Below are 24,738 nucleotides of genomic sequence, written 5' to 3'. Positions count from 1 at the left end.
CATGGGGAGGGAGGATGCCGCGGGTCTAAGCAGCGCTCGGCGGCGCCCTGCAGCAAGCCCCGGGCCGTCCCCCCTCCCCTTCCGCGGCCGCAGCCGGCGCGGCGGGGGACTTTCCGCCTCGGAGGGAAGGGGCGGGGTCCCGGAGCGCAAGGTGCGGAGGCGGCTGGGAGCCGAGCGACGCTTCCCTTCGCCGCTCGCTGTTGGGGCGGGAGAGCCGGGCGGGCGGGCGGCGCGGCCGCGCTGGGCCGGGCAGGGCCGGGCAGGACTCGGGGGCGCGGTGGGGCGCCATGCGGGGGCCCCGGGCCCCCCTCTTCCGGCCGCGGCCGAAGCTGGTGCTGCTGCCCCTGCTGTTGCTGCTGGGCCACCGGACTCGGTCCCGGGGTGAGTTGTGAAGCGAGCTCGTGTCGGGCGCCCTGCCGCCGCGATCGCCGCGAGAGCGCCGCGCCTCCGTGTGCACCGCAAGTTTGCGGAACGAACCCCGGAGGGGCAGATGCCCCTCTGCACCTCCTCGGGCAGGGACCGGGCGGAGAGACGAGTTGGCGCACGGGGTCGAGGGTGGGGGGTCGGCCGCGAGGTGGGAGCCCGAGGCCCACGGGTGGGGTGGAGGCTCTAGGGGTGGTAACAGGATGTGACTGGCACAGGGAGGGGAGGAGTTATGCCCAAAGACTGGGGAGGGGTATCCATCGCCCCCTTCCTGCTGCTCTCGCCGGGAAGGGACCCCCGGATCGCCCTGCACAATTGGCAGAAGTCGGGGGAAATTCAGGTTCTGGGATGTGCAGGATGGGGGAATTGAGCCCCTTCCCTCGGACACCCTGCGCACCCCCACCCCCACCCCCGCCTCCCTCTCCAGACAGCCCTGGGCCACTGCAGTGCTATGGAGTTGGACCCTTGGGCGATCTGAACTGCTCGTGGGAAGCTCTTGGGGACCTGGGAGCACCCTTCACGCTGCACCTCCAGAGCCAGAAGTAGTGAGTACAACCGGCTGACGTGAGGAAACTGACGCTTTAGAGGGTGGCCGCTCAGGTCCTAGCATACTCGGGTTGAGAGGACCCAAATAGTTCTGTTCCGTAGCCCTCCCCCTCTCAAGCCCTTGATTCCAGGTTTCAGCATTTCCTTGTTGTGTGACCCTAGACCAGTCACCGACCGCCCCCCCCATCAAAAGATGATGATAAAGAAACCTGCCTCCCAGCGTTCGTTCAGAGGGTTCAATGAATTAGGCATCAGCAAAGAGAAATTGCTTAATAATTAGAAGGTTTTTTTTTCATTGCTGTGTGACCTTAGGCAAGTAACCTAACTTCTCTGAGGGTATAGAAAGGTAATTTGGTCTGGTGCCAGGGATGCAGCAATGAAAGAGGCAGTCAGAAAGCCTGTCCCTCGTGGAGTAAAGGGGAGACCTAGGTTCCCTCATGATGAAGCACAGCTGCAAACTCGAATTCATTTCACATGTGGCTACTTGAGGGAGAAGTAAAAGGGGCATTGAAAGGTGGGAACCACAGTGGGGTGGGTGGGTTGGGTTTTATTTATTTATTTGAGAGAGACAGAGAGAGAAATAGAGAGTGAGCAAGCACACAGAGGGAGAGAGAGAAGCAGGCTCCCCACTGAGCAGGGAGCCCCATGCAGGGCTCAATCCCAGGACCCTGGGATCATGACCTGAGCCAAAGGCAGACGCTTGACCAACTGAGCCAGCCGGGCACCTGGTTTTTGTTTTTTGTTTTTGGGGAGTTTTTAAAATAGATTTTATCTATATATTTGTCAGAGAGAGAGCGCACAAGCAGGGGGAGCTGCAGGCAGAGGGAGAAGCAGGGGCCCGATGCAGGACCCTGGGATCATGACCCAAGCCTAAGGCAGACACTCAACAGACTAAGCCATCCAGGTGCCCCTTGTTTGTTTTTAATGATGGTAAAATACTCATAAAATTTACCATCTTTTTTTCTCAACCATTTTTAGTGTTCAGTTCAGTGGCATCAAATACATTCACATTGTTGTGCAATCATCACAGCCATTCCGTTCCAGAGGGGCCTAGTTTTAAATGGTGTAGGATGGAGGAGTCGGAGAAGGCCTCCCCCTTTCTTAATGAGATAGATCCACATCACATAAAGCTAACCCATTTTTAAATGAACAGTTCAGGGGGCTCCCGGGTGGCTCAGTTGGTTAAGCATCTGCCTTCTGCTCAGGTCATGATCCTGGCATCCTGGGCTCAGGCTCCATGTCGGGCTCCCTGCTCAGCTGGGAGTCTGCTTCTACCTCTCCCTCTACCCCTCCCCCTGCTCATGCTCTCTTCCTTTCTCTCTCTGTCAGATAAATAAATAAAATCTTAAAAACCCAAACAAACAATGAACAATTCAGTGGCATTTGGTACATTCACAGTGTTGTGCAACAACCTCCTCTGTCTAGTTCCAGAACATTCTCATCACCCCAAAAAGAAGTTCCATCCCCATTAGCAGCCACTCCTCATCCTCCTCCCCCTGCCCCCTACCAGCCCCTGACAAGCACCACCCTGCTTTCTGTCTCTATGGATTTGCCTGTTCTGAACATTTCCTATAAATGGAATTATAAGAAATGTGGCCTTTCATGTGTGGCTTCTTCCACTTAGTATGTTTTTGAGGTCCATCCACGTAGTAGCAGGAATCAGAACACCCTTCCTTTTTTATGGCTAAGTGAGATTCCACTGTATGGATCTATCAAGTGTGGGGTATCCACTCATCTGTTGGTAGATATTTGGTTTGCTTTCATCTTTTGGCGATTGTGACTCGCACTGTTATGAACATGCACGGTCAAGTTCTTGAGTTCCTGTTTTCCGATTCTTTGGGCCTGTGTCTAGGAGTGAAATTGCTGGGTCCTATAGCAATTCTGTGTTTAACTTTTTGAGGAACTGCCAAACTGTTTTCTGCGGCAGCTATGACATTTTGCATTCCCTCCAGCAGTGCACCATGGCTGCAGTTTCTCCACATCTTCACCAGCACCTGCCTTTTTTTTGTTACTGCTGTTTTATGAAGGCCTTGTTCTGAACTTTTGAAATCTAATCCGTCAGGATATCCTAAACACCGCTCACTGTCACCCGCATCTGGTCTGTCAGCAAGCCTTGCTAGCTCCACCTTCTACATTATCCAGAATTTGACGCGCTCTCCTTCCTGGGCACCCACCCTGGTCCAGCCCCCATCCACCATGGCTAACCTGGGCCATGTGGTCAGTCACCTTCTCTCCTGGGGCCCCTGGCCTGCACCTTCCAGCCCACAGTCTGTTCTTCGCCACAGCCGCCAGGGGGCGCCCGTGAACATCCGTGTCTGGGCATATCTCTGCTTTGCTTCCGGCCCTCCAGGGGTCCCACCTCACTGGGGTAAAAACCCGAGTCTTTCCTGTGGCCTGCTAGGCCTTGCACAGTTTGCCTTTCGCCTCGCTGCCCTCGCCTCCTCCCGCTCTCTCCCTCACTCATTCTACTCCTGCCGTGCGGGCCTCCTCCTTGCTGTTCCTCAAACACAGTCGTGAGTGTACCTCAAGGCCTTTGCACCCCCGAAGGCTGCTTTTTCCTGAAATGCTTTCCCCCAGGTACTGCATGGCTCCGCCCTCATGACCTTCAGGCCTTTGTTCAAAAGTCTCCTCTGAGAGATCTCTGACCTGAAACAGCACTGTCATTCCTCACCGGCCTGATGATGTTCTTTATCATCCATTACATACGTTAGGGTTTCTGCCTCCCACACAGGAAGAGCAGCTCCAGAGAGCAGGTCCTCACCCGCCTTGGTTGTAACCCTGTCCCCAGCTTCTATGAGAGGGCCTGTCAGTATGTATCTGCTGACTGGATAGTTGTGTAAGGACAAATGGCGTACTTATAAGCAGGTGCCAATGAACACAGTAAGCAACGCTCTCATGACATGTACTGGGCAGCCAGTGCGGTTTTAAACACATACCTTTTATTGTCTCATCGATTGCCCTCGCTCTCCAGCCCTTCAGCAGGTCCTGCTATCACCCTCGTTTTGTAGATGAGGACACAGGCACAGAGAAGTCAAGTCAGTTGTTCACGGTCACACAGCTCTGAAGTGGCAGAGCCGGGATTTGAACCCAGGGAGGGGAGTTATCATTATGGCTCTGGCCCCACACCGATATACCCCACACCCCGTCATTCCCACATCTCTCCTCACAGCCATTCCAAAAGAACGTGGACCGTGCCAGTGCCCGCCGGGCAGAGCTGGGTGACCATTCCAAGGGAACAGCTGACCATGTCTGATGAACTGCTTGTTTGGGGTACCAAGGCAGGCCAGCCTCTCTGGCCCCCAGTCTTCGTGAATCTGGAAACCCGAAGTAATCGGCGGGATGGGGGGGTTTGCTCTATGTGGGGTGGGTGGTCCCTGAGGTCCTAGCTTAATGCACCTGGCCTCCCCTTCCTCAGTGAAGCCAGATGCACCCAGGCTGTACCCTGACGTGGACTTTTCAGAGGATGAGCCCCTGGAGGCCACTGTCCATTGGGCCCCACCTTTGTGGCCACCCCATAATGTCATGGCCTGCCAGTTCTACTACCGAAGATGCCAGGGGACGGCCTGGACCCTGGTGAGTGTCAGGGACCCCCCCTTCTCCTCACTGTCTTCCAGGCAGGGCCCAGGGCATTATCCCCAAATCAGAAACCCAGCCCAGGACCTGTTCCTTACTTGTTCTTATGATCTGTCCACATCTCACACAAAAGGCCTGTACGTGCATCTTGTTCAGCTAAAAAATCACCCCCACCACCAAATAATCTAAAATTCCTTGCAGTCCCGATCCCAAATTCCACTTGGAATTTTTGAGAAACTCAGTAAACGTCCTCAAACATTGTTGTGAATGAATAGAAGTTCTCCAATAGCTTACATTAACCTTAAAATTATGAAACCCTTCCAAGAACTCTTTGAAGTGGGTGCATTTTATACCTACCCATTTTACAGATAACGAGCAAGGTTTAGTTTAAACACCTCAAAATAATGAATAAAGGCAGCTGACATTTCTGAGCACCTGGTATACATCAGGTTCCAAGCTAATTGCATGGATTATCTTGATGAGTCCCTCCTCACCTCCCTTTATAGTAGATGCTTTTATTTATTTATTTGTATGTTAATTTTTGTTTATTTTAAGTAAGCTCTGCCCCACCCATGGGACTCAAACTCAGGACGCCAAGACCAAGAGTCGCATACTCCACTGACTGAGCCCGCCAGGAGCCCCTATAGTAGATGCTTGTAAGATTTTTATTTCATAGCTGGGGGAGCCAACCTCAGAGAAGTTAAGCACCTTAGCAAGCTCACACAGCAAGAAAAATGGAAGGGAACTTTAGAGCAAGGAGACCCCAGAAGGAGTTAGGGGACCAGCCCCTGTACTTTGTACAACCCAGAAATTACCAGGATCATTTCCTCTCATATCTCATTGGCCAGAGCACAGTCACATGGTCTCACCTGATTGTAAGGGAGGCTGGGAAATGGAGTCCTTACTCTTGACAGCCGTGTTTCCAGCTGATATTCAGAGCTTTCATTTCCAAAGGAAAAAGGGGAGAATGGATATTAGGGATAACCAATAGTCTCAGCTGCAAAACTTTGCCATGTGGAAGACAGTTGTCACTGTGATTATTCATGCAATTCAGAGAAATGCCGAGATATAGGCTTTGGAATCTGACTGCCCGATTATGACTCTCAGCTCCAGCATTCATCTGCTTTGTGACCTTGGGCAAGTCACTTCCCCTCTCTGGGCCTCAGTTTTCCTCAACTGTAAAATGGGGATAATGATAAAATTTACTACCTACTGCTATACATGACCCATAGGGTGGCTAGTTCGTCTCTTCTTCTTGCCTGGGATTGTCCCAATTTCAAATACAAAAGTTCTGTGTCCTGAGAACCCCAGGGTTTGGGACAAAGCAGGCTAGTTGGAGTCTGCTGACATATCGGGTCAAGTACTCTCAACTCAGTCCTCGGCTTCATTGCTCTTTCCTCTCTATCCCCCAGCTGGAGCCGGAATTGAAGTCCATTCCCCTGGCACCTGTTGAGATTCAGGACCTGGAGCTGGCCACTGGCTATGAGGTGCGGGGCCGCTGCCGAATGGAAAAAGAAGAGAATCTTTGGAGCGAGTGGAGCCCCATTTTGTTCTTCCAGACACTGCCCTCTGGTGAGGATCTCCAGGCTTGCCCCTATAACCTCGTCTCCCCTCCTGGCAGTATGTACCACTAGGCCGCTCTCATTTGTACCCCCTTCCCTCATCCTTGACAGCTCCAAAAGATGTATGGATATCTGGGAACCTCTGTGGGACACCAGGCAGACAGGAGCCCCTGCTTCTGTGGAAGGTGAGCTATGGAGAGGGGTTCCATTCTTTCTGCACACGTCAGGAAACCCCAGATAACACCAGTGTAAACAAGACGGCGGTTCCAGTGCCGCCTTCTTGAGATTGCTCCAAGGCTCCAAGGAGGGGATGCTCAGAGAGGCCCTGGCATAGTGCTGGGCACAGAGCTAGCCTCCACCCATGTCAGCTACTTCTGGGAGATCTGAGCCGAGACATGAAGGTGTGCACAGATGTTCCAAGCAGGGGGGAACAGCAGGTGCAGAGGTTTGAAAGCAAGTCTAGGCTCAGCTCCATAAAATACAGCACAGTGTTCCAGGGCTGGATGCTAGTGTCAGAATGACATTAGGAGATGATAGACAATGATGCAGCCGTCCTCACTGATCCAAATCCGTTGAGCATCTGCTATGTTCCAGGCATTGCTAGGCCCTGGCTCACAGTAAATAATGGCAAGGAACAAAACAACAGAGCCCATACCCTCTTGGGCCTCACAATCTAATATTAATTTTAACCACATGTAACACAGACCTCTTACTATGTGCCAGGTTCTAGCCTCCATGCTCCTTTATATTAATTGACTTTACAGATTTTACAGGCTTATTTACAGATAAGCCCCAGATGAGACACACCGGGGCGCCTGAGTGGCTCAGTGGGTTAAGCCTCTGCCTTCGGCTCAGGTCATGATCTCGGGGTCCTGGGATCGAGCCCCACATTGTGTTCCCTGCTCAGCAGGGAACCTGCTTCCCCATCTCTCTCTGCCTGCTCCTCTGCCTACTTGTGATCTCTCTCTGTGTCAAATAAAATCTTAAAAAAAAAAAAAAAAAGAGAGACACAGAGAGGTTGCTTCAGACCACACAACTGGTTAGTGGCAGAGTTGAGACACACCAATTCACAGCCTCAGTGTCTACGTCATAACACATACTTTGTTAACACCCCTTCACTATGCTGAAATGAAATACATAGATAACCCATTTTTCTCGTGTCTTAATGAATACATAATGAAGTGTTCTAATTGTAATATTCTGTGGAAGAGAAAGGGAAAATAAAGTAACTGCATATGGCAATTATGCAACTCAGCAATGTGAGAGGAACACTAAATCTGTATGTACCTAATAATATGGCTTTTAAAATACATTTAGCAAAAATTGACAGAACTACAAGGAGAAATACATGAATCCACAACCGTTGTAGGAGATTTTAATATACCCCATCAGGGATTTCATAATAAATGGAAAACAAGTGAAGATCTAGAATACTTGAACAGGTGATTAACAAACAGCCTAATGGACTTACATAGGAAACATCAGAATATGCCTTTCTTCCATATATAATTAGGATATTTACCAAAGTTGACCACATGTCAGGCCATAGATCCAGTTTCCAGGGATTTCAAAGGTGTGAGGTGATGCAGGGCACATTAAAGAATTTTCTAATTAGAAAACAGATTGTGGCGCGCCCGGGTGTCTCAGTCGTTAAGTGTCTGCCTCTGGCTCAGGTCATGGTCCCGGGGTCCTGGGATTGAGCCCCACATCAGGCTCTCTGCTTGGCGGGAAGCCTGCTTCTCCTTCTTCCACTCCCCCACTTGTGTTCCCTCTCTCACTGTGTCTCTGTCGAATAAATAAAATCTTAAAAAAAAAAAAAAAAAAGAACAGAGATTGTGCTGCGAATTGATCATAAAAACTGCCTAGAAAGTCCCCATGTCTTCTGAGTATTTTTTTTTAAAGATCATATTTATTGAGACAGGAGATTTTTTTTTTAATGATTTTTTTTTTTTTTTTTTTTGAGAGAGAGAGATATCACAAGTAGGCAGAGCAGCAGGCAGAGAGGAAGGGAAGCAGGCTCCCTGCTGAGCAAAGAGCCCGACGTGGGGCTTGATCCCAGGACCCTGAGACCATGACCTGAGCCGAAGGCAGAGGCTTAACCCACTGAGCCACCCAGGCGCCCCTGATTTTGTTTTATTTTTTTATTTGACAGACATCACAAGTAGGCAGAGAGGCAGGCAGAGAGAGAGGAAGGGAAGCAGGCTCCCTGCTGAGCAGAGACCCTGGGGCTTGATCCCAGGACCCTGATTCAGGGCTCTATCCCAGGACCCTGGCCTCATGACCTGAGCCAAAGGCAGAGGCTTTAACCCACTGAGCCACCCAGGTGCCCCTATTCTGAATATTTAAAAATCCAGTGAGCATTAAAACCAGGGTCCCCCCCCCACCCCACCCACAAAGATTTTGTCTTAGTACATCAAAAGGAGTTTGGTTCTGGGATCAGTTAACATTATTAGACAGGATAATCATCTACAAAAGTTTTTCCTCTATACAACAGTAGGAATTTTGAAATCCCAAAGAATTGCACAGGACACAGACTAGGATGAGGCAAGCAAGGCAGGCTCATATAAGGGCAGGGTCAGATCCTGTCCGTACTTCAGATCTTGAAATTTAGTTTGTCGTGGGTTCTTTGCCCTTGATTTTTGATTGATTAAAATATAATTTTTCTTGATTACTGGGTTTTTGGTAACCTCCCCTTTAACTTTTGCATCCAAGGGGAGCGTCTTACTCAGTTCCCCCTAGTGTGAGTCCTGGAACTGTATTCTAATGTCACCTTTGCCACTGAGCCCCCCCGAGACTTAGTTTCTTCATCTGTAAAGTGGAGCCAACAGAAATATTCCGCTGACTGGTTTGTGAGGTGGCCCTCACTGAGATACACAGGATGTGGATCTGGTAGATGGGAGATCCTAACCCCTTCTTCCTCTCATCCCCCAGGACCCGGGGCACTGCGTGCAGATGAGCTATAAAGTTTGGTTCCAGGCTGAAGGCCAGGAGCTGATCCAGAAGACGGCTCCCTGCTGCAGCTCCTTCATCCCTGCCCTGGCCGAGTGGGTTGGGGTGTCTGCCATCAATGCCACGAGCTGGGAGCCTCTTACCAACCTTTCTTTGGCCTGCCTGGGTAAGAGGCTGTGAATTTCCTTGGAGCGGTGCCCTGGAGAGGGAGGCGGGGACTTCCCGAGAGAACAGCCAAGACTTCTCCAACCCCCATCTAGGTCCAGATCTCGCCCCCCGAGGCGTGGTGGTCAGCAGCATTGCGGGCAGCACAGGGCTGCTGGTGACTTGGCAGCGGGGGTCTGGGGAGTTGCAGGAGCACGTGGTGGACTGGGCTCAAGACGGGGATCGCCTGGAGGACCTCAGCTGGATCCGGCTTCCCCCTGAGAACCTCAGTGCTCTGTTGCCAGGTGAGGTCGTGGGACACCTAGGTTCCCATCCCAGCTCCTGTCCAGCAGACTGACATGTGGACCTCCAGGAGGGAGTGCTGTGGTTAAAATATCATTAATTTCTGCAAGCAGTGTTCACTGATCACTCACTGTGTGCCTGGCCATGTTTTAGACACTGGTGTGCAGTGACAGCAGCTGTTGCCTATTGGCACTTACCAGCAGCATTAAAGTATTCAAACTTCCTTATAAAGTAAGTTTCTGTTATTATCCTGCTTAAGGTAGAGATGGAGAAAAAGGCCCAGGGAGGTGAAGCAACTGACCTGAGGCCACACAGCAAATAGATGGTAGAACCAGGATTTGAACCACATACTCAGGCCCCTAAAGCCAGGCCCTGAACCATCACACCACTCACTCTCAAAGCAACATCCCCATCCTCATGGAGCTGACTTTCTTGTGGAGTGAGCAGCCCAGTGAAACAAACAATAACAAAACAAGTACATCCATAATGCAATTGGGGGGATAAAGAATAAAACAGGGCAAAGGGAAGGAGGGAGGTTGCTATTTTAGAAAAAAAGGTTTTTAGAAAAGGCCTTCCTGGAAAAGCAGCGTTTGAACCAAGACCTGAAGGAGGCGAGAGGGGGAGCTATGAGGAAGTCTGAGGGAAAAGCAAGAGGGAACAGGCAGTGCAAAGGCCCAGAGACAGGAAAGTGCCTGATGTGTTAGAACAGCAAGGAGGCCTGCATGGCTGGAGTGGAATGAGTGAGGGGGAGAGCGGGAGGAGATGAGGGCGGGGAGGTGCAATTGTGCAAATTGTGCAAATTGTGCAAGGCCTGGTGGGCCACAGGAGGGACTTGGGCTTTTGCTGTGTGTGAGGTAAGAACCATGGAGAGTTCTGAGCAGAGGAGGGATATGCCCTGACTCTGTTGCTTACAGGTGATCTCTGCCTGCTCTCAGGGGGAATGGACCAGGGAAGGGGTGAGGGCCATACCAGGTAGGAACTGAGGAAGGGAAAGAAGCAGGCAGGTTCCGATTGGAGGTCCTGGGGCAGAATTTTGGGGATCTACTTGGATACCTTGTGTTGGAGATGTTCATCCAAATGGAGGTGTCCATGGGGCTGTTGGCTACTCGGGTCTGGGGACTTACAGTGAGTTCTGGGCTGGGGTGTGGCATTGGGGAGCCCATCCTTAGTGTAAAGGACTTGGAAGAGCATGAAAAGGTATTGAGTGAAACATTTAGGAAGGGCAGAGTCCTTCCTAAGGAAGGAGGAGCCCTGATTCTGGAAATTTCCCATTTGGGGAAGGCCAGGCAGCAGCAGTAGGTTTTGTGAAGGGACCTCAGGACCCTCACCCACCATGATGGGTGGTGTGCAGGCCCCACCCATAGCCTGGTGTTTGAGCATCTCCCAGCCTCTGGTACCCATCTTTCCTGGCTTGAAGGCTTTCTCTGGTCACTGAAGTATTTTGCCCATCTGAGAAGCAGTCTGGAAGTGCTGGTGAATTAAGTCGCCCCAGATGCAGCTCTTCACCAATTACTAAGTGTTGGTGGATAAATATCCCAGCTTCCTCCCTCCTTGGTTCGCCTCACTTTCCGGCATCTGCTCTCTGCTGCCTCCCAGAGGTCGCCAGCGGGATTGAGCTTCCAATGCCTGCATTGGGAACTTTTCTCATTTACTGGCGGCCTTTCTTTCCCTATTTCACTTCCCAGCTGCCCTGTTGGCATTCTTGGGGTTACCAACCAGAACAATTACTGTTACCCAAATATTTATCTCAACGAATTTTTCAGAAGACCCAAATGAAGACGTCTACCGAGTAGAAAATGAGTAGGGGAGGGAGAGCCAACTCTGTCTTTCTCCTCCACCAACCAGGGAATTTTGAAGGAGGGGTCCCCTACCGAATTACAGTGACAGCAGTCTCTCCTTGGGGCGTGGCCCCTGCCCCCTCAGTCTGGAGGTTCAGAGAGGAACTGGGTAAGTAGTGGAGCTGGAGAATGGGGGAACCCCCTGGAACTCTAGCTGGCCTTAACCCACTGGCTTTCTCTCCAGTGCCCCTAGCTGGGCCGGTGCTTTGGCGACTCCAGGATGCCCCTCCAGGGACCCCTGCCATAGCCTGGGGAGAGGTCCCAAGACATCAACTCCGGGGCCATCTCACTCACTACACTGTGTATGTACAGAGCGGGACCAAGCCTACTGTCTGCATGAATGGTGAGTTTCACCGCCTCGTGCCCCCGGCTCCTAGCCCCGCCCCCAAGACCCACCCATCAGTCTACCCCGCCCTCATCCCCCGATTGGCCCCTTTGGTTCCCTCTCAGCGCCTGGGAAAATCTGTGATGTCGTCTGTTCCCTAGTGGACAATAACCCTTGTGGCTATCAACATAATGGACTGTCGTTTGACCATTAAAACTGAAGTCTCTGATCTATATTTATTGATATTGAAAGATGCCTGTCATGTTCATTAAATGAAAAAGATAAAAAGATGACACAACTCCATGAGATGGTTCCATTTTTGTAAAATAAAACTGGCATTGTGCAAAGCAGAGGCACAAATGTGAAAACAAATTGCACACAATGTCAACAGGATCACAGGATTATGTAGGACTTTTCTTTTTCATACCTTTGGGTATAGGCTACATTTTTACTCCGAACGCATATTCCTTTTTAGAAATATTTTTATTTCCTTTTTTTGTTCCTAATTATAAAAGTTATCTGTGCTTATTGCCATAGCTGACACATTAAAGGAATATGTCATTGAGAATATCAGCATTCTTGGGGCACCTGGGTGGCTCAGTTGGTTGCACAACCAACTCTTGATCTCGGCTCAGGTCATGATCTCAGAGTCACGGGATCAAGCCCCACGTTGGGCTCCCCACTTGGGAGGAAGCCTACTTGGGATCCCCCCCACCCCCACACCATGCTCTGTCTGTCTCTCTCTCAAATAAATAAATATATAAATCTTAAAAAAAAATATACCAGCATTCTCATAATTTTGCTGACACTGATAATGCAGCTTCCAGATTTTTCCATGTATCTATTAACACTGAGATAGGAGTTGTGTTCTTTTTTCTTTTTTTTTTAATTTGACGGACAGAGATCATAAGTGGGCAGAGAGGCAGGCAGAGAGAGGGGGAAGCAGACTCCCTGCTGAGTAGAGAGCCTGATGTGGGGCTCAATGTGGGGCTTGAGCCCAGGAACCTGAGATCATGACCTGAGCCAAAGGCAGAGGCTTTAACACACTGAACCACCCAGGCGCCCTATCTTTGAAGATTTTTAACTTTGTATTATAGAAAATTCTAGCACACACAAAAGTAGGGAGACTAAAACCCTGGTGTGCCCACAGGTGTCAACAAACTACTTCCTGCCAATCTGCTTTCATTTTATCCCCTGCACTTTTTTTTCTAGAGTCTTCAGTGTCATTTTACCCCTCATTACATCAGTGCTTTGGCATTTGTCTCTGATAAAGCCTATTTTTTAACATAATTACTTTGCCATGATTGCACATTACAAAAGTATGTATGGATCATCAGAATAAAATTTTTGTTTTTCTATTTTTTTTTTAGGATTTTATTTATTTTTTTGAGAGAGTGTGTGTGTGTACATGAATTGGGGGGAGGAACAGAGGGAGAGAAGCAGACACTTGCTGCCTGCCTCGTGGCTCTAATCCTAGGATCCTGAGATCATGACCTGAGCCAAAGTCTGATGCTTAACTGACTGAGCCACATATCTAGATTATTAAATATATATACATTTATTATTATTATTATCATTATCATTTTATTTTTTAAAAGATTTTATTTATTTATTTGACAGAGAGAGATCACAAGTAGGCAGAGAGGAAGGCAGAGGGAGGCAGAGGGAGAGAGGCAGGGTCCCTGCTGAGCAAAGAGCCCAATTCGGGGCTCAATCCCAGGACCCTGGGATCATGACCTGAGCCAAAGGCAGAGGCTTTAACCCACTGAGCCACCCAGGTGCCCCTATCATTATCATTCTGGGAGGGAGAGAAGGAGAAAGGAGGGAGAGGAAGAAAGAATCTTAAGCCGGTTCCATGCCCAGTGTGGAGCCCAATGCAGGGCTCAGTCTGAGGACCCTGAGATCATGACCTGAGCCAAAATCAAAAGTTGGATGCTTAATCACACCCAGGTGCCCCTGGATTATTATTTTAAAAAGATGACAGTGTTAAAGACTATAATTTGGCCTCGGAATCTCTTATGACTGTGATGTTTTGCAACTTTCTTTTTTTCCCCTGCTGATTTAACTCGAACATCTTTCTTTCTTTTTTGTTGTTGTTTTTTTTTTTTTTGGACATCTTTCTATGGCAGTAGAGCCCAATCAGTGTTCATGTCTCCCATAATCCTACAACAAACCGAAAAGCTACCCCTCTTTTGGCTTAAAAGCAAAAAAGCACCATTTAGTAAAAATAAGTAAACAGATATAGTTCCGTGAGGTGTGCTTCTCCCCACCTACGGAGAATCTCCATTCACTGGGTTAATGTGCATATGGGCAATAGGATGCTCATTCTTTCTTTTATTTGTTTGAATATATATCATTTTTGAGGGCTTTCTGTGTGCCAGCCACTGATCTAGGTGCTGGGAATACAGCCCTTGTGGAGTGAACTTTCTAATGGTCAGGGAAGGCCTCACTGAGGAGGTGAAATTTGAGCAAAGACCTGAAGGCGGGAGAAATGTGGATATCTGGGGAGAGTGTTGCAGACAGAGGAAGCACATGCAAAGGCCCTGAGGTAGGATTTGACTCCCTCCCCAACCTCTCTGGGTGTGTCCTTCAGTGAGCCACAGCACCCGGAACATCACCCTGCCTGACCTTCCCTGGGGTCCTTGTGAGCTGTGGGTGACTGCATCCACCAACGCAGGACAGGGGCCACCAGGTCCCAGCCTCCGGCTTCACCTACCAGGTAAGGGGTGGGGGGTGGGACTGCCATAGCAGGGGCCCTGCTCAGTTTCAAGGAGCTAGGGGTTTCAGTGAGTGAGCAATCTTTTGACTTGGGGGTCGTTACTGATGATGCCTCAGGGGTATTCGGATCCTACTAAATACTTTGGATTATCAAGCAGTGTGTCTCTGACCCTTTCACCCATCCCTGACCCTGACCCGTGACTGTTTTATTCACAAGCCCCACTCCCACCCCAAGATCTCCCCCACCCTTAGCTCCTACCCACTCATGAGCCCCACTCCTTTACCTGCCTCCGGCACCCAAACCCAGCCCCATGTGTGCTCCTTTCCTGATCCCTCTCCCATCCCTGGTATCCAAATGTTCTGCCCCTCTGCCTCAGATAACAGCCTGAAGTGGAAAGTTCTGCCGGGTGTCTTTCTCCTGTGGGGCTTGCTCCTGACCGGCTGTGGTGTGAGCCTGGCCACGTCTAGAAGGTGAGGCTGTCAGACATGTGGGTCTTTGCCCAGGTGGGGAGGACAGTTGGACACTAGCTAAGCTTTGGTGGGGGTCAAGCAGTAAGGGAGCGCGTCAGGGTTCTGCGGATATTCCTGGGTGCTGCACACTGGGCCTGGGTATCAGGTCACTGAGGTTCTCTGCCCTCTTACCTACTTGCCAGGTGCCTCCACCTTCGGCATAAGGTACTGCCCCGCTGGGTCTGGGAGAAGATTCCTGATCCGGCCAATAGCAGTTGCGGCCAGCCCCACGTGGAGGTGAGCGGAAAAGCCTGGCTTGTCTGGGCCGTCTGGGAGGTTGGCGAATGAGGGGGTCAGCGGGGAGTGGGTGGGAGCAGGCTGGGGAGAATGGGGACACAGAATCCCTGTCTCTTTTCTTTCCAGGAGGTGCCTCAGGCTCAGCCCCCCAGGGACTTGCCCATCCTGAAAGTGGAGGAGATGGAGCCGCTCCCGGTTATGGAGCCCCCCAAGACCTCCACCCAGCTGGGCTCTGGCTATGAGAAACACTTCCTGCCCACTCCCGAGGAGCTGGGCCTTCTGGGCCCACCCCCAGTTCCCAAATTCCGGCCTGAACCCAGCCCAGGCCAGGAGAGGGGTGCCCATTTGACAGACGAAGACACTGAGGCTCAGAGAGGCTGAGTCACTTGCCTGAGGACACCCAGCCAGGAAGAACAGGTTGAAGGACCCCTACAGAGGGAGGGTCTGGCCCTCTGGGGAGTATATGGATGGAGGAGGGAGCAAAGGAACGTGTATGAAATCGAGTGGCAGCTGCCTCCCCAGATCTGTCCTGCTGCTGTTAACAGAAACGGCAGCTGGGCGTCCCCGCTGCCCACCTGCAGCCATGCGCAGCCCCGTATGGAGTTCCTGCCGACGGACTGCAGGCAGGAGTGCTGCGGGCTGATGCCCAGATGAGGCCCAGAGGGGTCTGGGCTCTTCCACACTTACCCTTGCCCATGAGCTGGACACCGGCGTGCCTGCCATCCCGCCTTAACTGTACGGGAGAAGGCAGACCACGAAGAGGAAAGGAACCTCCGTTCCCAAGTGACTGTGTGACTCTGTGACTCCAAGCCACCCAGAGAAACACCCTTGTACGTTTTTGTAGCTCCCGTAGCTGGGGCGCTGTGTCCAGCAGCCGTGTCTGCTCACACCGACTCCCTGACGCCAGCGGGAGTGAAGCCCTTGCTCTCCCCCCGGAGGTGGTGAGGGGGACCCGTGCCAAGAGCACACACGCTCAGACTGTCCAGATGCTTGAACGTTTTATTTTCAAGTATAAAGGCTTTGTCGTAGAAGGGGGCCAGGGTCACAGGCAGTGGGAAGCGTCCAGAAGCCCGGGAGGAGGTGATGTGCGGGCCAGCTGGCTCCCAGGTGGCCCAGCCAGCCCGGTGGCGCCCTGTCTGCGCCGGGGACCCGCTGCTGGATGCCGAGAGGCCGAGGTAGCTGTGAGAGGAGCCGGACGTGGGGTGGAGGGCGTGGGCTCACATGACCGCACAACACTGGCACGTCTTTTGCTTAGGACCGCTTGCCTCTTCGCCCTCGGGAGGGGCAGACGGCTCGGGCTGCCGGGCAGGTGCATAGGTGGGCACAGGCCGGGCACTGGGGTTGGCCCGAGGCCCTTGCGCCCGAAGCAGTGGCTGGCACTCGGCAGGCTGCTCTGGGGCTGGGGTCTCTGCCAGGAGGGGGGTGGTGTCCCCCGAGGGGCCCTGGCCCTCAGCAGGGGTTTGGGGCCTTACAGATCCCTCCTCCAGGGAGCCTTCCTGCTTCTCCTGGGGCTGTGGATCTTCCTCTTCTGGCCTTGACTCTTCCATGGCCCCCACGGGAGCCCCTGCCTCACTCACCTCCTCTGCCTGACATTCCTGTCCACCCTCAGACTCTCTCTGCTCTTCCAGACTCAGATCTTCCTTGACTGCTTCGGTCTTCTCAGCCTCCAGTGGCGCCTCATCTCCCCCTCTCTCGGCCTCCAGCGACTCCTCACCTCCCCCTTTCTCGGCCTCCAGTGGCACCTCACCTCCTGTCCTCTCTACCTTCGGTGACTCCTCGCCTTCCTTTCTTTCCAACGCCCCTGGTTCTTCAGTCACCTCTGGCTTTTCCTCATCTCCTTTCTGCTCTACTCCCAATGGTCCCTCATCTTCCTTCTCGGCCTCTGGCTCTTCTGCACTTTTCAGCTCTACTTGCAATGGCTCCTCGTCTCTTCCCCTCTCTGCCCTCAAAGGTCCCTCAACTGCCTCTCTTGCTACTGACAACAGTTCCTCAGCTGCTTCCCTTTCTGTCCCCAGCTTGTCCTCACCCCCCCTCCTCTCTGCTTCCAAGGAGTCCTTGCTTCCTTCCCTGTCTGCCATCACAGATATGTCTGCTCCTTCCTCCTCTGTCCCTGCCTTCTCCTCATTCCACTTCTTTCCTCCGCCCACTGGTTCCTCTGCTTGGCCACTCCCTGCCTCCCCAGCTTCCTCCCCTGCCCCCCTCTCTGCCCCCAGTGGACTCTCAGGTCCTCCCCCCTGTCCCCACATCCTGGGCCCTTCCAATCCCTCCACCCCCAGCTCCTCCCAGTCCTCGCTGAGGGTCACCCTCTCCACCCAAATGAAAGACCCGTCCTCTCCTCCAGAGCCCCCTGGCCCATCAGGGCTGCCCCTGGGAACACCTTCTCCAGGAGCTGCTCCTTCTAGTCTCACCTGAAGCCTCGGTGAGCTGGCCTGCGCAGCCTTCCGGCCCCCGCCCAGCTCCCCTGTGGCCTCTGAGTCCCCACTGTCTGGCCCTCCCACCCCCTCCCAGACCACCTCCACAATGCCCCTGTCCTCCTTCACCCAGGATGGGAGCTCTGGGCAGCTAGCTTCCTGCCTGTCCCCAATGGCCTCCAGCACCATCTCCTCTACCTTAGCCTCTAGCTCTGGGCCAGTGGCCGCCGTGGCACAGTCCTCCGTGGCCCTCAGCCCCTCCCATACCACCTTCACCACACCCCCTTTGGCCTCGTCCACGCCCCCCTTGGATGCTGCCAGCGCCTGACTAGGCTCCTGCTCTGGAGGGGGGCTGAGTCCAGGGCAGGGGCCATTGGCTTCTGAGGAGGCCCCTGCTGCCTCAGGGAACAGCCTCAGGGCTGACAGAGCCCTGACAGCCTCATCTCTGGCCTCTGAGGGGGACTCTGGAGATGTGTCCACTGGTCCAGCTGGTAGGGAGGCTCTCTTGTTCAGATCAGCGTGGTCTTGGGGAGTGAGAGGAGGAAAGGAGAGGAAACAGGGGGCGACAGAGTGAGATTCTGGCCCCCTAGATTCAGACCCCTCTTCTTGGGACCCCCAGACCTGGAGCACAAGCACCTACCTGTGGGACCTGCCTCCACGGTAGGCTGGGAGAGAGGTCGGTGACCCTGCAGGGATGACAGAGACAAGGTCAGGCCAGCCCGTGTCTGTACCTGCATGCAGGTATCCTCCCCTGCTCAAAACATCCTCAATGCACCCCCCCCACCCCGCCATCACATTCAGGATCAAACCCTCAGCCTTCCTCACCTGGTCCAGGGCCTCACACACATTAGGTGCTTATCAATACTGTGTCTGTGAGCCAATAGCTCTGTATTAGGGGCCTACTCTGTCACCTACTAAGATTGCGGTGGACAAGGGACACTTAAGCCTTTTGCTTGGGGGACTTACATTCCAGGGGGGGTAAGGTATAAACAAAAACAAATATGTAATGCCAGGGAGTGAGAAAGACTATGGCAGAAAAAAAATAAGCAGGAGGAGGGGCTCTCGAGGAAGTGACACTGAACAGAGAGAGACCCAAAAGGTAGGAGGAGACAGCCTTGAGTCAAGAGGTACATAAGGGCATTCCAAGCAGAGGAGAAAGCAGGTGCAAAAGCTCTGGGGTTGCAATGAGCTACACAAGTTCAAGGACTGGAAAAGAGGCTCAGCATAGCTGGAGTGGGGCAGGGTGGGGAGGGACAGTGCGAAAGTATGAAAATGGGCTCAGGGAGGGGAGTGGAGGGGCAGCCAAGCCCCAGGGATCTCCTCATAGTTCTCTGATCTTATTCCCTTTCCAGCCTCCAGGCCTTTATGTGGGCTGTTTCCTCTGCCTGGAATTCCCTTTCCACTCTTGCCTGGTTCCCACTCAGATTCAATATATATGGCACTGCCTCCAGGAGGCCTTCCCTGAACCCCCAACCTTACTCAGGTGATTCCTCCGTGCTCCTCCCCTGCCCAGGGCTCCCCCATCACAGACTCTTGGATGGTGAGCTCCCATGGGTCAGGAATCCTTTCTTCCACCTCTCTGGCAAGGAACTCCCAGCCAGTGCTTAAAACCTAACAAGTGCTGCTTCCCACATCCATAAACAAGTCTGCTTCTCCCTCTGTGCCCTGAAACAGGCATCTGGGAGCTAAGCTAAGGCACCAGGAAGAGCCAGGGGTTGTGGCCCCTGCTCTTCCCTATGGCCAGGCACAAATGTTGGCAGATCTTTGGACTTCGGGGACAACCCAGAGATCCAGATTTTAATGTAAGGTTGTCAAAAGCCTGTGTATTGCGTAGCATACATGCAGACCGTATCTTAATAAAAGTGCTGCTAAAACAAAAGCCCGTGTGGATGCCTCCAATCACAAGAGCATCTCATGGTGACCCACTTCCCACTCTGAGGCCACATTCCACGAGCACTGCCCCCTACCCTCCCCCCCTCCGCTTTTTCCCACCACATTTCTCGTTCTGGCCTTAAGAGCAATCCTATGGCAGAATTCTTCCTCAGGCCTGTTCCTGGTGCGAAGCCATGATCTTGACCCTCCCCCTCACCTCCTCCCGCCCTGTGCTGCTGCTGTTCTCATTTTGGACATAGGGAAACTGAGGCTGGAGCAAGAAATGCGACTTGTCCAAGACCACAGAGCTGAGCAATAGCAGAGGACTCGGTGGTGAAACTGCCGTTGGAGAAATTGTGCTTTTGTCCCTGCTGGCTGCCTCCCCCCCACCCATTGGCTCCCCAGCCCCTCACCTGTCTGCGCCAGGTGGGCCTCCCTGAGGGCTTGTGCTGGGCACCTGTGGACGCACTCTGCAACAGCTGCAGCTGGGACTGGAGTCTGAGGAAGAGAGGAGCTGCTGGGAGCCAGGACCCCAGGCTCAATGCTACCCCCCCCCCTTGGCCGCTTCCTTGGGGTGGACCTGGGGACCTGGCCTAGCCTGGCTGGCAGGGGCTTGACTCACGTGAACAAGCTGTCTTCCAAGTTCCGGATTCGGGCCTGAGCCTGGCCCTCGGGTGACTGGGGGTCTTCCGAGGTGGAGTCCTCCGGCCGCTCCGTCCCCTCAGCCGCCCCATCCATTAGCCAGCGCTCCCGGAGAGACTTCCTCTGGGCATGGGAAGGTAGCTGTGCGTAACGACTACCCCACCCCATGTCCGGTACCCTCCTAATCCCCGGGGCAGAGAAGAGTTCTTATTGCCCAAAACCACCCGGAATGGGGCAGACATTTCTCCTTCAGGGTGGGAATATGATACATGCCTTCACTGTGCACCCCCAGTATTGCCAGGTGGGACAGACCCCCACTACCAGCCCATAGCTCTTCCAGCCTAAAACAAAACACCCATCATCTCCCCACCCCTCCCAGCATGGGACAGGCGCCCCCAGAGGTGAAATCGCTTTTGGCCCCTCCCTATACCCAAGATGGGCAAACACCTTCACTGTTCCCATACTCTGCCCCCAAAGGTGGTACAAATGTCCCATCACCACCACCGCCACCTACCCTCCCAGGCTGAGGAAGAATGCCCCCCCAAAGCTGGAAGCCATGCCCCCAATTGCTCCCCCAAATTGGACACAGGCTCCTCTGATTCCCCCCAAACTGACTCTCATAGGCACCCCCACTTCATTGCCCAGGCTGGGCAGGCGCCCCTGCCCGCCCCCAACCTTGAGCCGCTCCACGCGGAGTTTCTCCTCTTCCAGCTCCCGGCGCGCGGCGCGGATCTCCTCCTGCAGCCGCCGCTTCTCCTGCGCACAGAGGACCGGGAGCTGCCCGCGGGCCGGGCGGGGCCGCCGCCTCCCTTTCCGCCTTCCCTCCTCCGCGGGGCTCGCGGGGGTTCCCGGGGCTCCCGGGGCTGCGAGCCGGGCGGGGCCGCGGAGCGCACGTCGGGGCCCCGGGTTGGGAGGGGGCTGCGGAGGCGCTGACTCAGCAGCGGGTGGGGGCGGGGCGGCGGGGGCGGGGCCGGCCGCGCCCGGGATGCTGCGGAGGCCTCGCCCGCGCGGAACGGGGGGTCTGTGGAAGGGGGTGGGGACGGGGCCTTGGAATGGAGATCTCCAAGGGGGACCAGGCTGTGAGGGTCCGAGATATGGAGTTACAGAGAGAGGGATTCAGAGAAATGGGGGTCCAGATATCGATATCAGAGGGAGGGGACTGTGCGCTGGGGAGTCCGGAGAGGTGCCGTCGTGAGTGTCCAGATTGACTGGGGCGTAGAGATGGGGTCCGGAGAGATGGAAATGCAGAAGTCAAGGGCTGAGAGATGGGAGTTAGTGGGATGGGGGTTCAGAGGGATGTGGTACAGATATGGGTGTCAGAGGATGGGGGTTCAGAGAGACCAGGGTGTAGAGATGGGGTCCAGAAAGATGAGGTGCAGAAGAGGGAGATCAGAGACATAGGGATTAATAAGATGGGGGTTCACAGGGATGGGATCTAGAGAGATGAGGATCCAGAGATGAGGGTCTAAGAGATGGGGTTCAGACATGGGGTGTTTGAGAGACAGGGGTTCAAAATGGAGCATCGGATGTGGATTCTGGGAGTGTAGGCTACACAACCTCACCATTCTGGGGGTGGTGGTGGCCAGATAGACGAACTAGGGAGCAGAGGGAGGGGCCTGAGGATTTCGGTGGGGTGCCCTGGGCAGGGCTGGAGCTGAGGGTGCCTTCCCGCCCTCCCCACCACGTACACACACTTCACAGCGTCAAGCCTGCTTCCCAGATTGAGAGAGAGTTGAGGAAGAGACCTGGGACAAGAGTAGGAGGGCCCAGGACGCCGGGTGGAGTGCAGTAGGAGGGCTTCACTTACAGCGATGACCTCTAGCCGCTGCCGGTAGAGGGAGCTCTCGACCATGGGCCTGTGGGGAAAAGGCAGAGACTGCGGAGGGGGTCTCCCAGGGCCAGGCCCACATCCGGCCACCTCCTGAATGCCCCTCTCTGAGCCAAGATCCCTGAGCTGCTTGGAAACCAACCAAAGCCCGGCATTTTCCTCTATTTCCCCTTTGCAACTGAAAGGAGTTGGGGGAGAGCTCAGGGGTTCTTTGGAGGGTGGGGGTAGAGCAGAGACCACAGACAAGTTAAACTAAGGCTCTTCCTAGGCCTGACATCTCTTCTCTGAGCCTCAGTTTCCTCATCTGTAAAATAGGCTGGGATAGCTTGATTCTCACCTTGCAGAGAGGTGCCCTTGCAAGGAAATATCCATGCAGGAAAAAACAGGACATAGTGTTCCAAAAACAGTAGTGTCATTTATTATTAATAATGTTAGTAATTCCCGTGATTAATAATGTTTATGGTTAATTATAAGAACCAGTCCAAGGCTGTCCTACAGACACTCTCAAATCCTGCCAGGCCCCTAACATGCTGTGTGTCCCTTTCCAATTCCACACCCTCTCCAGACCTCTGGGCTCCTACCCAAGATACCTTCAGCCCTGGGGGATGAGAGAATCTGGGGAGAAAAGTGTCCATCCCAAGGTGGACACATGTCATTGCCATGGTAACTCTGGAGCTACCTGCCAACTCCCCTCCCTGGGAGCAAAGGTTACCAGGTCATGTAGCCTAGCACTGGACTCTGAGCTGGGAGGAGGCAGAGGGGTCTTGGTGTTTAAGGTTTAACCTGAGCTCACCCCATCACTGACCTCCATGGAGGACCCCAGGATTCCTGCTTCCCAGCCTACAGAGCCACCCCTTCTGTGGGACAGTCCTTGTCACATGAACCTATACACAGATGTGCATTAAGTGCCCACTATGTGAATGGGCTTCACAGGACAATATCTGGAAGGATCTATCTATTTACCTGTTGTCCCTGATATGTAGCCCTGGGGGGACAGCACAGGACAAGCCCTCAAACATTTATTAATTTGAGCACTAACTCTATTGGGTGAGCATTAGCTACACTGCCCAAACTCTGCTGGCCCCCCCCCCAAATCCTCCCTGGCCACACCATGAAGACATAATAATGCAGGGCTTACTTCCTATAGTGCTCTAAGGGCTCTAGAGGGTTTCTGATAGACTCCCACAGTCACTTCTGCCTCTCCCTCCCTGCCCTGATCTTGAGACACTAGTCCACTCTTTGCTGAGTTGCTATTCTGAGAATAAAACCAGCCAACCATGATTAGCCAGCACGTACAGTGTGCCAGGTGCTGTTAAATGCTTTGCCTCTAGCAATTCATTTAATCTTCCCAGTGATCCTGGGAGGCAATAGTACCATTGGCCCTATTTTATGGATGGGGAAACTGAGGCTCCAAGAAGTGGTGAAAAGACTCATCTAAGATCACTGAATCAGGTGATCAGAACTCAGGGGTCTCAGGCCCAAAACACTAGAAACACTGCAGCTAAGAGGGGTCTAGACATCCTCTTCTTGGCAGCCACGAGGCTAGAGATCAGCCTGGGGGTTCCCGATTTCAGTTGACCTAGGGGGCTAATGTCATGCTTAATAGGGTATCCCAAAGGGAGCCCAGGCCCCCTGCTAATAAGTTTGCCCTTGGGGGAGGACTAAACTTCCCCCCTCTGCTGTCCCATTCCCAAGATGTAATCTCCCTGCCTCTTCCTTGCTGGGGGGGAGGTGTGTGGAGATCGGGTTCCCATTGCTAAGCAACCAGGTTTGTAGTTGGTGAATAATGCAACGGGGGACCCAAAAGAGTGAGAAACCAAATTGGGGTCCCTGGGGGGAAACGCTTACCCAGAACTCTTTACAAACCTCTGGAGCCCCTCCCCCCTCTTACTTTAAAATACCCTCAAACCTTGAATATTAAAATCCTCTGCACACCCCGTTTGATAGCGTTAATCTCCAACTCTATAGGAGTTCACGGCTGTGGCCTTTTGTCGCCAGGAACAGCTGGTGGCCATTTCACTAAGGAACTAAGGTTCCGATTTTGCCATCATCTTTCCCAGTTTAGGAGCTGTTAACTTTTTCTGTTATATCTCAAGCAATTCTTCCCACCTGGGACACGGAGGGATGTTTCTCAAGGCAGAACATGGGAGTGAGGGACCCTGGTATTTCCCGCCACTGTCCCCCTCAGTCACAGCCCCACCCCCAGGCTGGACTTTGAGCTTCAAGACTGCCTGCAGAAAATCTCTGAAAAAAGGAAGTGGGGGTCCACATTTCCCACCTGACTCTCTGCGGAGGGGGACATGAAGAGCCTGCGGGTTTGGCCGCCTCTCTCCATTCCCCCTAGGGACCTTAGAGAGGCCAGGCTGGAGCTCTCACCACCCCCCCCGCCCCAATAAAGGCCAGTGTCCTCCAAGGAACCCCTCTCAGACACTACCCACCAGCCACCCCCACCCCTGACCCCGGACACTTACATGGGTGTGGCTGGAGACCACATCTGGCTCTGCAGGGCCATCTCTGCCCAGAAGCCCACCTTCAGGTCTCCAGGATCAGGACCCACCACCCGTTTGCCTGAAGGTCCCTGGATGCTGTGACTTGGCTGGTGGGAAGGGGGGGCTGCAGGAGGGCACTGGGAGAGCTGGTCCAGCTGGTTTGGGCCAGGAGGCAGGAGACGCAAGCACGAGGCGCGAGGGGGGCTAGGGGCTGGCGGGCAGTTCTGGGGAGGTACTATCAGCTGTCCTGATAAATTATTTACCAGCCACTGGCCTCCTTGCTGCACTTGGCTGGCTCGAAGCAAACACCCTCTCACATGCATGGTGCAGGGTGTGGGTGAGAATGGGGAGTCACTTACCCCCTCCAG

General features: G+C 53.4%; 2 protein-coding genes across 2 annotated transcripts; one reads left to right on the top strand and one right to left on the bottom strand.

The window, feature by feature from the left end:
* Positions 1–265: 265 nt before the first annotated feature.
* IL27RA (interleukin 27 receptor subunit alpha) lies at positions 266–16,159 on the top strand. The gene is made up of 14 exons (XM_044254046.1): positions 266–381; positions 851–968; positions 4,139–4,296; positions 4,385–4,542; positions 5,955–6,114; positions 6,216–6,289; positions 9,036–9,219; positions 9,314–9,502; positions 11,346–11,447; positions 11,523–11,681; positions 14,257–14,382; positions 14,759–14,852; positions 15,035–15,128; positions 15,255–16,159. Exons 1-14 carry the CDS (start codon positions 288–290, stop codon positions 15,507–15,509), a joined length of 1,965 nt encoding a protein of 654 aa, XP_044109981.1. The 5' UTR covers positions 266–287; the 3' UTR covers positions 15,510–16,159.
* PALM3 (paralemmin 3) lies at positions 16,110–24,533 on the bottom strand. The gene is made up of 7 exons (XM_044254044.1): positions 24,353–24,533; positions 21,861–21,909; positions 20,729–20,809; positions 20,034–20,176; positions 19,825–19,909; positions 18,180–18,225; positions 16,110–18,063 (listed from the first exon to the last, which is right to left on the bottom strand). Exons 1-7 carry the CDS (start codon positions 24,391–24,393, stop codon positions 16,346–16,348), a joined length of 2,163 nt encoding a protein of 720 aa, XP_044109979.1. The 5' UTR covers positions 24,394–24,533; the 3' UTR covers positions 16,110–16,345.
* Between the last annotated feature and the right edge of the window lie 205 nt (positions 24,534–24,738).

This window comes from Neovison vison, chromosome 6 (genome assembly GCF_020171115.1).
Source record: "Neovison vison isolate M4711 chromosome 6, ASM_NN_V1, whole genome shotgun sequence".
Classification (NCBI taxonomy): Eukaryota; Metazoa; Chordata; class Mammalia; order Carnivora; family Mustelidae; genus Neogale; species Neogale vison.
Note: the sequence above shows the minus strand (reverse complement) of the source record. Positions and strands in the feature narration are given on the sequence as shown.

Excerpts from the sequence above, each read along its gene's own strand:
- PALM3 (XM_044254044.1), bottom strand. The coding sequence starts at position 24,393 with ATGGCCCTGCAGAGCCAGATGTGGTCTCCAGCCACACCCAT. Across the intron at positions 20,177-20,728 it reads TCCGCGTGGAGCGGCTCAAG|AGGAAGTCTCTCCGGGAGCG; the intron begins GTTGGGGGCGGG and ends TCCCATGCCCAG. Across the intron at positions 18,064-18,179 it reads CGTGGAGGCAGGTCCCACAG|ACCACGCTGATCTGAACAAG; the intron begins GTAGGTGCTTGT and ends TCACTCCCCAAG.
- IL27RA (XM_044254046.1), top strand. The coding sequence starts at position 288 with ATGCGGGGGCCCCGGGCCCCCCTCTTCCGGCCGCGGCCGAAGCTGGTG. Across the intron at positions 6,115-6,215 it reads CTTCCAGACACTGCCCTCTG|CTCCAAAAGATGTATGGATA; the intron begins GTGAGGATCTCC and ends CATCCTTGACAG. Across the intron at positions 14,383-14,758 it reads CCTCCGGCTTCACCTACCAG|ATAACAGCCTGAAGTGGAAA; the intron begins GTAAGGGGTGGG and ends CCTCTGCCTCAG.